This window comes from Acinonyx jubatus, chromosome A3 (assembly GCF_027475565.1).
Source record: "Acinonyx jubatus isolate Ajub_Pintada_27869175 chromosome A3, VMU_Ajub_asm_v1.0, whole genome shotgun sequence".
NCBI lineage: Eukaryota > Metazoa > Chordata > Mammalia > Carnivora > Felidae > Acinonyx > Acinonyx jubatus.
The window spans coordinates 102,076,316-102,089,541 of record NC_069388.1 but is presented as its reverse complement, the minus strand read 5'-3'; the positions used below and the strand labels follow the sequence as shown (position 1 = coordinate 102,089,541).

General features: G+C 48.6%; 1 protein-coding gene across 1 annotated transcript in view; it reads left to right on the top strand.

Moving 5' to 3' along the window:
• ACOXL (acyl-CoA oxidase like) overlaps positions 1 to 13,226 on the top strand; it is a 368,132-nt gene that overhangs the window by 280,759 nt on the left and 74,147 nt on the right. Inside the window, 1 exon segment of the mRNA XM_053200963.1 lies at positions 9,556 to 9,643. Within this exon segment, the coding sequence (XP_053056938.1) occupies positions 9,556 to 9,643 (88 nt within the window).

Below are 13,226 nucleotides of genomic sequence, written 5' to 3'. Positions count from 1 at the left end.
AAGGGAGATGGTAAAGTTGCCGAATCACAGGGGCCTCCTTCAGGCTGAGGCACTTGGGACCAAGCACACGGGTATGATGTTAGGACACCATCTCATGTGGTAGCCTAATAATGCAAAGGAAGGAGTCAGATACGTCCTGTAAGAGGCTTAATATCTCTCAGTCTGGCCTCTCCGCTGAGGCAGTGCTAAGTCTTGCCCATCACCTGCCAGCTTAGCAGCTTAGGGGTGGGAATGGACAGTCACTTATTAACTTATAATTTCGTGTGATCTGTCACGCTTCCTTCCCTGCTCACCAGCACCTCAGACTGTTGGGATAGGCTGTTTTGTTGTTTGTCAATTTCCGGTGCTAATTCACCTCTTTCTCCCCCCAAGCTTTTCAAATCTCTCTCCGTACCAAACCACAGAAGCTCACACAGAGGTTATCTCGACATTCTGGAAAGTGTGCTGTTTCAGAATCCCTAAAAGGTTAGCCAAAAATATAAGTGTCTTAGTGGCAGTGAAATAAAAAAGCTTTGCTGGAGCTTTAGATATATATTTAAATAAACAATTAGGAAAAATAAGAGAAGATGTGTAAACGTTTTTATTTTTACTGGATAGTTCCTTGTTTGAAAGATGTTGCTCCCCAGTGACCTAGTACACCAGTCACTCTGCAAGTCGGGGGCTGCAGAGATGACCGAGGTACGATGGCTGTCCTCCATGAACTCAGCCTGGGAGGGGTGGTGGCAGTAATGTAGGTCAAAGCGAAGTGCAGTGAGAGGGGTCTGGAACAAAGGAAGGGCCACGCCATTCTGTGGGTGAGGGTGGCCCACGGAATGGAATGTCCCTGAGCTGAGTCCTGCCTGGTAAGCAGCAGAATGTGCCATTTCACACCATCCCCGGGCAGAGGTGGGCAGGACCTTCCGGGCATGGCATGGGATGTGAATGAGCAACTCGCATGTTCAGGCTGAGCATCAAGCCAGTCCACGTCCCAGGTGCTGGGCTAGAGAAGCTAGCAAGAGAGTGACTGTGGCGGCCCGTAGACCCTCACTGCCGTGAGCCTTGTGTACCCTGCTTGCAGGCCTGAGTACCTTCTACCCTTCCTGCAGGTGATGGGACTGTGGCCTGAGCACAGTGGTGTCAGGAAGATGATCCTGGAGTCAGCACTGTCAGGATGACCCCTTCGAAGGCCGCAGTAACCATGATCCCAGAAGAGTTAAGATACAGCCTGAGTGTGGGGTGGTGGCAGTGAGTTTGAAGGGTAGTCGGTGACACTGGGAAAGTTTGATGGGAGAGAAGGTGAAAGCTAGAGTAAGAGGTGATCCGAGGGCTCCAGCCTGTGCACCGGGAGGAGGGATGCCATTACTAGAGAAGGAAGCATGGAGCCCTAAGGAGTTCCAAATTGTAGCGGGCTCCATGTGCTCCAAATCCCCCGGGGGATTTGGGCTTTCTGTGTGCTGTACCCCCTGCCTTTCACTCCCAGCCCCAAGAATGCTTCTTCCAGCTGTCTCATGGGCCCTGTCTCTGCAGAGCTGCTGCAGAGATTCAGGAAACAAAGATCTTGGGGCCTAATTCCTCTCACATATTAAATGTACATTGTTCTGCCTTATGTCAGGTTTAAGCAGTCACCAAGGGCAGTCAGATTCCATAACGTAGTCTTCAGCTAAATGTGAAGAGTGTATTATTGAAACAAGATCTTTCTAGCTGATCGTACTCCAAATACAAGCTTTGGTGCCTGTAAAATCTATTTAAGGCCTCCTGACTTCCCCCTTCTATTCCTCCATCCACCAGAACTATTAGAAAGAACTTTTAAAATGAGGAAGTGGTTACAAAAGGGAGAAGGTATCAAACATTTATCTATTTACGTATCTGTTATTGGAAATTATCAAGATCAATTTCAGGAGCATAGAGTTCAAATGTATGTTAAATGACCAAAGAGAGCGTATCATCCAACAATCTTTTTGTATTCTGAAAGGCTAAGTAATGAAAAACAGACTCTTAATTTGACACAAAAAGGAAAAAGGAGGAGAAATTAGGAAGTAATATATTCAATTATAGGAGCCCTTTGCCAAGACCCTGTTGATTTCATGTTCTGACAATTTCAGTTAAGCCTTAGCGGGGAAGAAATTTAGAAACAGGTCAGATCAAACATGTGTGGCCCCCCACGCCTGGAACTCTTGTGTGTGTGACAAAAATAGTGAGGGCTTCACTAGGAATGGGCTCTAACTTTGGGGTCTGTTCCTATTGCCAGGTCTAAGATTAGAGCTTGGAGGACATTGCAGGTGAGAGAAGGGGCCACAGAGAAGACCCCAGAAAATCCGACAGACACCATAACTGCTATGCAGGGAAAGGCTGGCCAGGAGCCTCATGTCCTGTTTCTGCAGAGATCCGTCTCTACTGAATTCCCTCTTGCTGTTTTTCTGCCCTCTGGATCCAGTTTCTTTTCCTCTCCCTCCCCACATGTCCATGTCTGCTCTGACCATCCACCTGTGTGAAGGGGCACCTTGATGCGGTCATTGGCCCTGACCACCATGCTGGGTGCTGGGCTGGTCACGGTCCTGCCCTGGTCAGAGCAGCGCCCACACTGCAGCGTGGCAAGGGCTTCCATGGATGGATGTGCCGCTTGGTGGGGACCCAGACCACACTCAGGAGGGGGAGCTGTTGGGAGGCCTCCTGAACCAGGAGGAGGCAGTCAGGCGAAGGCAGAGGGATGGTGGGGAGAACCATCTGAAGCGAGGGAGGGAATGTGTCCTGGGACTGGACATAGTTCAAGGTAGACAGGAGCCATGGTGTGTGTGTGCATGTGCATATGTGTGTTACACACGCATGTGTATCTTTCAGTGCATGTTTATTGAGAACCTGCCCCCAGCACCACGAGGGAAGGAGAGCAGGCCGTCTGTAGGGGAAGCCCCTGTGTGAACAGCGAGGACCATGTGGGGTGATGTCTTTGCTAAGATAGCTGTGCTGAACAAGCTCTGTTGGGAACTGGCGACGAGGAGGTCCAGCAGGAGTTCCTCTGGAAGATAGGCTCTTTGGAGCCAGATACATCCGTGTTCCAGTGGGTGATCTAGGGACCACTACTGGACTTTTCAGGGACTTAGTGTATAATCAGAATGTTTTTCTTCTTACAGAGCCAAGCACTGCAGGGCACGTGGATGTGCTCAGGAAGTCTTAGTTCTTGGACCCCTTCATACTATCATGCCATTCATCATTCTAATGTTGGGTTTCTCTAGGGAAACATGTGAACCCCAGCCTTGCACCCCAGGGGCTTATCTTACTAAACAAGGACTGTCCCACCCACCCTCTGCAATGCTGCCACCTGCCACCTTCTGAGGGCGGGGGAGATTCTGGTGCAGTAGAGCCTGGTGCAGAACTGGGACCAGCAAGGTCTGGGGGTGGGGGTGGTAGACAGAGGGCCCTGGGTTTAAACACTGACCCAGGCTCTGAGACCAGACACGAGCCCCACAACTGGCCCTTCCCTTCAGGGTCCCAAAGCCAGGACACAGCCCTCTCTGGGGCATTTTGGGCATATTTACTTTTCCTTCTCATAGGACACAAGCTGGAACAGTAGATATAAAGGTGTCCTGATGTGGCCTCTCTCCCAGGATGTAGTAAGATGTTGAGTCATATGTGTTTATCTGTCTGTCCTGGAATTGCAGCTCAGGTTCAAAGGACAAAGGTGCAAAGAATCTTATATTCCCAGTTCAGAAAGCCACCAGTGCGCTGACTCAGAGGCACCTACTTTCTGTGAGACACTAGTAGAGAACTGACCAACACCGGGTCATTAATGCAGGAAGAGGCTGGGGGGCTTTTGGAGAAGATAGAATTCGGGAAGGGAGGCTGTTGTGGGGATGGGGGGGGGGGTCCCTTCCTAAAGTCAATCAGAAGAAACCAAGTAAAATGGGGGAAAAGGTCTAAAGAGAAAAGGGAGAATAATTTGGTGTGCAAACACATAAGAAAGGTGCAAAAGAGGAAGCAGTGGAATTAGCCCAGGAAAAAAGACAGAACAGTATGAGGCAGGGCAGGGGGCACTGAAAAACACAAGGGAAAAGTGTGAAAGGGCAGAAAAAACTAGAAAAACAAAACCCCTAGAAAATCGGGAAAATGTAGAGCAGCACAAAAATACAGAAAAATTAAAAATACAGAAGAATGAGAAAGCAATGGAGTAGGGCTCAAAAAGAAAAAGAACTCATTGAGAGAAAGGGGCAACTATAGAAAGGTTTTTAAGGGGCACCTGGGTAGCTGAGTCAGTTAAGCGTCCGACTTCGGCTGAGGTCATGATCTTGAGGTCTGTGGGTTCGAACCCCACAACGGGCTCTGTGCTGACAGCTCAGAGCCTGGAGCCTGCTTCCCATTCTGTGTCTCCCTCTCTCTCTCTGCCCCTCCCCTGCTCATGCTCTGTCTCTCTCCTGCTCTCTCAAAAATAAATAAACATTAAAAAGATTTATAGGGGCACCTGGGTGGCTCAGTTGGTTAAGCATCCAGCTTCATCTCAGGTCATGATCTCACAGCTTGTGGGTTCGAGCCCCACATTAGGCTCTGTGCTGACGGCTCAGAGCCTGGAGCCTGCTTCGGATTCTGTGTCTCCCTCTGTCTCTGCCCTTCCCCCACTCATGCTCTGTCTCTCTCTCTCCATCTCAAAAACAAATAAACATTAAAAAAATTTTAATAAAAAAATGTATTTAAAAAAAGATTTTTAAAAAGGAAAACATAGAAAATGTGAGAAGGCAGGAAGAATATGTAAAGACCCTCCTCCCTGAGCCCCTGCCCCACTCCTGAAAGACAAGACAGAAAGTCAGGAGGGGTGGCGGGAAGGTGGAGATGTGAACCGAGCTGGTGAAGGAGGGGAGTGGCCCTTCCTGGCCTGGCCAGTCGCTCTGTGGGGATGCCCCTGAAGAGACAAAGCGGACTTTGGAGGGAGCGTGGCCCTGCCAGCACCTTGATTTTGACTTCTAGTCTCCAGAACTGTGAGAGTATACATTTCTGTTGTGTTATGTCACCAGGATTGTGGTAATGTGCTACAGCAACCTTAAAATAACTCCTTCGTGTGATTTTTACCTGTTCTGTTTAAATCTTTTTTTTTTTTTTACGTTCATTCATTTTTGAGACAGAGAGAGACAGAGCATGAACGGGGGAGGGGCAGAGAGAGAGGGAGACACAGAATGGGAAGCAGGCTCCAGGCTCCGAGCTGTCAGCACAGAGCCCGACGCGGGGCTCGAACTCACGGACCGCAAGATCGTGACCTGAGCCGAAGTCGGACGCCCAACCGACCGAGCCACCCAGGCGCCCCTGATTTTACCTGTTCTTACACTCACAAGATAGGTAAGCAGAGATGTGGGAGGTGGACAAAGGAAAAAAGGCCCATGCTAGATCAGGCTGTATTTTAAAAAAAATTGTTTTTAATTTTTTTTAACGTTTATTTATTATTGGGAGACAGAGAGAGAGAGACAAAGCATGAGCATGGGAGGGGCAGGGAGGGGAGGAGACACAGAATCCGAAGCAAGCTCCAGGCTCTGAGCTGCCAGCACAGAGCCCAACACAGGGCTCGAACTCACAAAGCACGAGATCATGATCTGAGCCGAAGTCAGACAGACGCTCAACCACCTGAGCCACCCAGGTGCCCCCCTGAAATGCCGTTTACTTCTCATGCACGGGTATTGCATGTGCTTCGTAAAATGTATCTGTGAGTATTTCATATTTTTGATGCCATTGCAATGGCGTTTTTACTTCAAGTACCAATTGTTTATTGCTGGAATATGGAAAATCAGTTGGTTTCTTTTTCCCCCAAATCTTGTGATTTTGCTTAATTTGAGGATTCATTTTAGTAGCTTTATTACACACTCCTTAGGGTTTTTTACACAGAAAATCACGTCTTTTTGGACGAAGACAGTTTTCCTTATTCCTCTCCAATCTCTCCACCTTTCATTTCTTTTTCTTGCCTTATTATCCTGGCTGGAATCTGTAGTACAAGGTCAAATACAAGTAACGACAGACACCCTCATCTGGTCACCAATCATCAGGTGAAAGCACTCAGTCTCTACAATTAAGCGTGATGTCAGCTGAGGCGTTTTGGTAGGTCCTTTGTAAGGAGATAGATATTTTCATCTGGCAATATTGCTGCCCAAAGCTACTTGGGGTTTTTCTAGAAAAGAAGAAGGGGGAATGGATATGGGCATCCATCAAAAGGGAGGCCAGCAGGGGTTTCTTTATGAGTTCAGCCCTGTCTTAACTGTGTGATGATTTATTAGGAAGTAAGCATTTATTTCCATTAGAGGCTTTAAGTGTGGAATATGGTTCACATTAAACACGACCACGGACCATGTGCGACAATGCATCTTTATAAACTGTCTTTGGGAGGGACACGTGTTGCCAGGAAACCAGCTCCCCATTAGTCCATTGGGAGGCAGTGTGGCCTGCGGTTAGAAACAATCGCTCAGAAGGCTGGCTGCCCAGTCCGAATCCGGCCCTGCCACCTCGGGCACATTCTTCAACCTACGTTGGTTTTCCACCTGCAAAATGAAGGTATCAAAGGATATCAGTAATACTTACCGCCGGGGCTTCTGAAGACTCATAAGCAAATGCAGTTAAGAGCTGAAAACAGCATCTGTCGTCTGGTGCGTCTTAGGAAGGACTTAGTTTGTGTGGGGCTCAGTTACACACAAGTTTTCAGTAGCGGGTATACTGCTTGAAGTAAAGAACAACCATCCATTTAAAAAAAAATCCACTCTCCAGAAGTGTCCTACTAAGGCATTATAAGGAGAAAGGGTTAGATACTTGATCTCTGTTGTTTTGTCTGTTGTCGGTGCAATAAATACATTTTAAAATCCTCTGCATTGCATAGGCAGTTACCAGCTGGGCTATAGCTGTGGGCGGTGACACTCCGGAGTTCACCCTGAGTCTACACTTAAAGGCTGAACCAGACTCTGACCTTCTGATCTGCTTGTTTTGACCGCTCGACAGTGCACACTGTTCCTGGGCTGCCCCACCTGGACGTGTGGACCACCGTGCAGCCCCAGTTGGCTTCAGCCTATTATTTCTTGCCAATAAACTCCAATTCGAGGGGACGGAGACTTCTCAGTCAGTCACTCTCCTGGGCTTGTGCCTTCCTATCAACATGCTCCAAGTCCTAGGTATCATCCTTCAGTGGGGGGTAAGTCATGCCAGCCTTCCTGTCTGGAGAGGGCTGCAAGGGGACACTTGCCAGCAGAGATGAGGTTACCCTGGACCTGCTCAAGTGGGTCCTGCTGCAGGACTGTGATGTCAACATCTAAGGAAAAGCACTTAGGAGCAGGCTGGCAGGCCATCAAGGGGCCTTTCCCCTTAACTTGAACCTTTTTTTTTTTTTTTTTTTTGCCTTATACTTTTTTTTTTTTTTTAACGTTTATTTATTTTTGAGACAGAGAGAGACAGAGCATGAACGGGGGAGGGTCAGAGAGAGGGAGGCACAGAATCTGAAACAGCCTCCAGGCTCTGTCTGACCTGTCAGCATAGAGCCTGATGCAGGGCTCGAACTCATGGACCGCGAGATCATGACCTGAGCCAAAGTCGGCCGCTTAACCGACTGAGCCACCCAGGCGCCCCATTTTTTTTTTTAATTTTTTTAATGTTTCATTTATTTTTGACAGAGAGAGAGAGAGAGAGAGAGAAACAGAGCATGAGCAGGGGAGGGGCAGAGAGAGAGGGAGGCACAGAATCCGAAGCAGGCTCCAGGCTCTGAGCTGTCAGCACAGAGCCTGACGCGGGGCTCGAACTTCACAGACCGCGAGATCATGACCTGAGCCGAAGCCGGACACTCAACCGACTGAGCCACCCAGGTGCCCCTGCCTTATACTTTTTGAGGGGTGCAGTCACAGCAAGTTTTGTATAGGCCCCTCTGCGACATTTTCTCCTCTGAAGTCCCTTCTTCATGCAGGGTCTACGGTGTCTAGCCAATCGTCTGTTTCTGGTTTTCTCTAGATCAGGCCAGTGAAAGACTTAACTATACACGCTGAGTTTTTTTAAAAATTTAAAAGTGCCCTCCGTTCTGTTTGGACACATCTATCTGCACAATATTTTATCCTTCGTCTCTCCTTATACGGTGGTGGGGGGCAGCCGACGCATGTGTAGGAGAGCCTGTGCACCAGGCCCCAGCATGGAGTTTCAGGTGTCTTCCTCCGCAGTGTGACGGGTGGAGTTTGGGGATGGGAGCGTCTGGCCAGCTCTTGTGCTCACTGTTGCCACAGGTACTCCAGAGCCTGTTCCTTGAGAGTTCCATTTTCTACTGTGCCTTTTCAGCTGCAATTTTGATATCAGCACAGACAGATACTGATTCCGGGAGCAAGACAGACGTTATCCTCTCCCTGGATTATCCTAAGACACCCCAGTTAGGTGGGGACTTCAAGGCACGTGTGACATGGCCCTCCAAACTCTGCCTGCTGCCCCAGGTGATCACGCTAAATTATACATGGGAAGAGGCTTTCTGCAGTGCTGTTTTTCCACTGGAGGACAAAGCGCTCTGTTACAGGAGGGCTTTGACAAAGCGAGGCCTCCAGGCCCCGCAGGAACCGCGGAGCTGCAGGCGCAGGTTACCTTCCAACCACAGGGCTCAGCGTGTGAGTTTAAAACAAATGGGAAACAGATGCAGAGAGTCTGACTTTCTATTTGAGGGTTATTTCTTTGAGCAAAGACAGCGCTAAACATTTAAATATCAAACTGGTACGTTTTCGAAACAAAAAAAAAAGGCAAGAAGAAACAAAGAAAAGTCAGAAGTGACAAATTTAACACTCTTCTCTGGTCAGATAAGAATCTGCCCTTAGCGCCACCTAAATGACGGTAACTGCCAGCTTCGTGATTCGGCATCTTTCTCTTTGTGTCTTTTCTTCCTTCTTATTCCAGTTAGATTTCCTCCCTTCCCGCCAACTAAACAAACAAACAAAAGCGAAAACCAAAGCAAAACAACTCTTTCCGTCGGCGTGATCGAAAGAGCGTCTCACACAGAGCAGATGTGCAAACGTGCAAACGTTATCCGTCAGATGGAGGGATGACACGGAGGTGCTGTGAGTGAGGTTTCCACACTCCTGTTACCTCCTCACGCACATCAGACGCGAAACGCCAGTCCTGGAGCTGTGACAGGCATTCGAGAAACAACCTGAAAACAAATGGAAGTATACCGGCCTACCACGGAAGGAAGGAGGGAGGAAAGACAGGTTGGCTTTGCTGCAGATTAGACTGAAGTTGTTAGTTCTGGTATTTGAAATGCTTCGGGCAGTGAGTGACCCAGTTGGCACCGTGTCACTTTATCTGTGTGTGCGCTCTCCGCTTCGGATCGTTTCGCCTGTTACACCTCAAGAATTGGCGGCTGGTAGGGGCTGTGTTTGGTGTGAATGAGGACTTACTATAAACACGTAAACTGGGCTCGCAGTACGTTTATGGCATTTCTTCATCTAACAAATAGCCTTTGTGGGTGGCGGAGGCCAGCCTGGCAACATACCCAGGCTTAAGGTTGAACGAAAAACGTGCAAAGTGGCCATCTGCCTTGCTTCTGAGTTTGATCTTCTGAGAAGATCACCGATGGTTATTTTTACTCTGTCAACGTGACAGGTGACGAGCAAGAAGGAGAACTTGTTCGGTACCTGGAACTCGTGTCTTCGTCATGTTGCCTCCCTGTCTCTGGCGCGCATTCACAGAGGCCAGTTGGCTCTTGTTGAGTGTTTGTGATTGAGTGACTCGGGGTGCAAGTTAGGTGGGAATAAGGCTGCAGAAGAAGGACAGTCCCCGCACCAGCCTGAGCCCCAAAATAACTCCCAACCTACCAGGAGCACTGACCGCACGACATGCACCCGGAACCCAACACTAAACTCCAAGAACGGTGCACCTGACACCACCTGACAGTTGCCAATAACGCTCGATCGGTTGGAGGCAGCTGGCGAACGGTGGCCCCTCAGCAGTGGCCCAGTGCCCAACGGGATCTGCCATTCCCACAGAAACAAGCCGGAGGGCGCCCACGCGGACGAAGCGAGGGTATTTTTTTTAATAGGATCACTGCCTGGAGGATTTCAAATACCACAACCAACTACTTAAACCTAATCCTCAAATTAGCAAGAAACTGGTTCAGCCTTTTAAAGCTGTGGTTCCCAACCAGAGGCGATCGTGCCCTCCCCGGAACGTTTTAGTGACATTTGGAGACGTTCTTTGTTGTCGTAACTGAGCAGGGGTTGCTAGTGGATGGAGGCCTGGGGCACCGCTAAACCTCCCTCCGCGCGTGACAGCACCCGCAACAAGGAATCATCCTGCCTAGATGTCAGTCGTGCTGAGAGTGAGAACCCACGAGTGTTCATCTCGACCTCCACAGACACAATCAAGTAAGATAAAACGAAACCTTGGGAACGGTGGAAGATCCATCAAGACATGGCAAATTATTCTGTCTTTAAATTTTTTTAATGTTTATTTTTGAGAGAGAGAGAGAAAAGGGAGGGGCAGGGAGAGAGGAAGACACAATTCAAAGTAGGCTCCAGGCTCTGAACTGTGAGCTTGAACTCATGAGCTGTGAGATCATGACCTGAGCCAAAGTCGGTCACTTAACCGACTGAGCCACCCAGGCACCCCAAGATATGGTTAATTATTCTTGAAAGTGTTGTGTAAGGTCCAGAATCATTCGTGTATTCATCATCACGCTCCTACTCCATGGGGGGAAGGCCTTAAAAGAAAAAGGCTCTCTCTGTGCTTGTTTGCCGTGTAGGGTTTTCCCTCACACCAGGCTCACCGCTGGCCCTAAGAAGGCGGGGTCAGGTCTGGTCACCCCCACAACTCTGGGACCTGGCTCCCAGTACTCGTGTGTCCTCAGGCACCATCTTGTGGAGTGGAGTTCCTGGATGGCCTCTGTGAAGAGGCAAGCCAGCACCCCAGGAATGCCTGCCTCCTACCCAACCTCATCGCCCAGCCACCACCCTCCCTCCCCACCCAGGCAGTGACCACATTCTGTAATAGCCACAGCCTCATTAGCACCCAGATTTGGATTGGCTTCCACCTTCTCCCCGGGGCTGGAAAGGAGGTGCCAGTGTGGGACTTAGAGGGACAGAGGAAGGGCAAAAGGCTCCCAAAGGTCATTAAGGCACAGGACTGAGCTCCCTCATTTACAGATCCAGAAATTTTAATTTGTCTGCACGCCCCCACTGTATAAGGCTCAGGGGCATTGACTCACCGTAATCAAACTCAAAGGTGACAGGTATATAGGCCAGAATGCCAGTTTATTCGTCACAAATGAAAACCCAACTGCTGACTCATCTGTACACGCTCTGCCCTGTGGGGAAATCTCCATGGGGAATTCAGTTCGCATCAGAATGTTGCAGAAGGCTGGACTGTCTGAATGGCTCTTAGAGGAGCATGTGAGCGTCCATGCTGGCCGGCCTGCCACAGAGGCTGGACCCTGGAGGCCGTGGGCTGTCTGCTGCCTGGACTGTCTTGTTTAGCTCAGCACCAGCTTCGCTCCCCAAGAAATGCATGCAAACCACCCCTCTTCTGTTGGTGGGCTATTTTTTCAGATTTGTTGATCCGGCTGAAACTTGATAGGAGATAAACCAGCACACGACCGACACACGGGTCAGCACTACTGAAGGCACCTGCAGCCCAGGTCTTGTCATCCCTTCTGTGTAGATGTTTAGAGCTCCACTCCCAGGGGTGCCGGGCCTGTGGCTTCGGCACCTGGTCTCCTCCCTCTGCTCCTCTACGTACTGACCACAGATATTACCCATTCCATGACATGAGCAGATAAAACTTTTTTTTTTTTTTTTGAGAGAGAGAGAGAGAGAGAGAGAGAGAGAGAGAGCAGGGAAGGGGCAGAGAGAGAATAAGAGAGGTAGAATCCCAAGCGGTGTCCTCGAGGTCAGAGTGGGGCTCAAACCGTGAGATTATGACCTGAGCTGATCAAGAGCTAGACGTTTAACGGACTGAGCCACCCAGGTGCCCCCAGGTGAAATACTTCTAAACATAAACATTAAGAGATGGGATTAAATATGAAAGGGGGCATCAAAGTATCCCTGAACTCATGCCTTTGCCTTGGAAACACTGACCATTACGCCTTGAACCACTCGTCTCACCTGTCGAGAGCCTAATAAAGTTTAGTGTGAGGGTTGAGAACTTGGGCTCCAGGGTCAGGTTAACTGAATGCAGAGGCTTTATTTACCTCTACATGCTGTGTGACTGTGAGTGGTTTAATCAACCTCTCTGAGCTTTAGTCTCATCTTCATTTACAAAATGGAGATAATGTGATATTTACCTCATGAGGCTGTTGAGAAGATACTTGAAAGCGCTTACCTTAGATATGATCCATCATTAGGGTTCAATAAAAAATTGTTACTACTGTTAATTACTACTCTACAAAAAAACCTTAGTTCCTATTACCAAAGTGGAACATTTAGATGCTTGTTTCATAAGAGTAAGAATAAGAGAAAGAGAAAGCAAGTTAGCTTCCAGTGTATGAAGTCTTAACACCGGCAGGAAACGATTCAAGGATTTAATGTCGCCACAGCGCAAAAGAACTCCACATTGATTCTCAACCATTTATTGGTTAATAACCACAGTAGCAAAAGTGATTATTTTTACGAAATTGGCCCCCTGCAATGTCAGAGGAGGACCATTTGGCTGTATAAAGGAACAGAAGCAAAATAATGAGAATTTGTTCAATGGCAGCATCTGGAAATCCCAGGAATGTTTTGAGATAGAGAAAGCCATCCGTAATGAGGAGGCCTGTACAGATACAGAATAGGTTCTAACAGTAGGAATGCACTTGGCGCGCACCGTGCAGGAACGATTTAGTCAGCATATCATTGCATTCAAATAGCATGCCGCGCCTCTGGCAGAGGTCCCGCGGGGATGGGGGACGAAGTAGAGGGAGCCCATCTGTCTTCGGTGACCGGACCCAGATGTTGCCTTTGGAGACTTTCGAAGAAAGAGCACAGAGGAGGGAAGGAAAGGATCAGTCCACGAAAGCACAGACCTTAACGTCACCCCAGATGAAAATGAACTCAGAATCTAGCCATTTTTATTAGGAACAAATGGGAAAAAAAGCCTTCTGGCATCAGTATCCGTTGTCACCTGAAGACTCAGGAAAACCATGTTTGAAACAAGAACGTTAAGCAGTCTCTAGTGGTTTCTGAAGTGGGATGTAACCATTACAATGATAAATTGTTATTTTTCTATGATACACATTTTTACCTTGCCCTGGAAAGAGCAGTTCTGAAACATGGTGCTGTCTGAACCCCTAAGGGTGTACC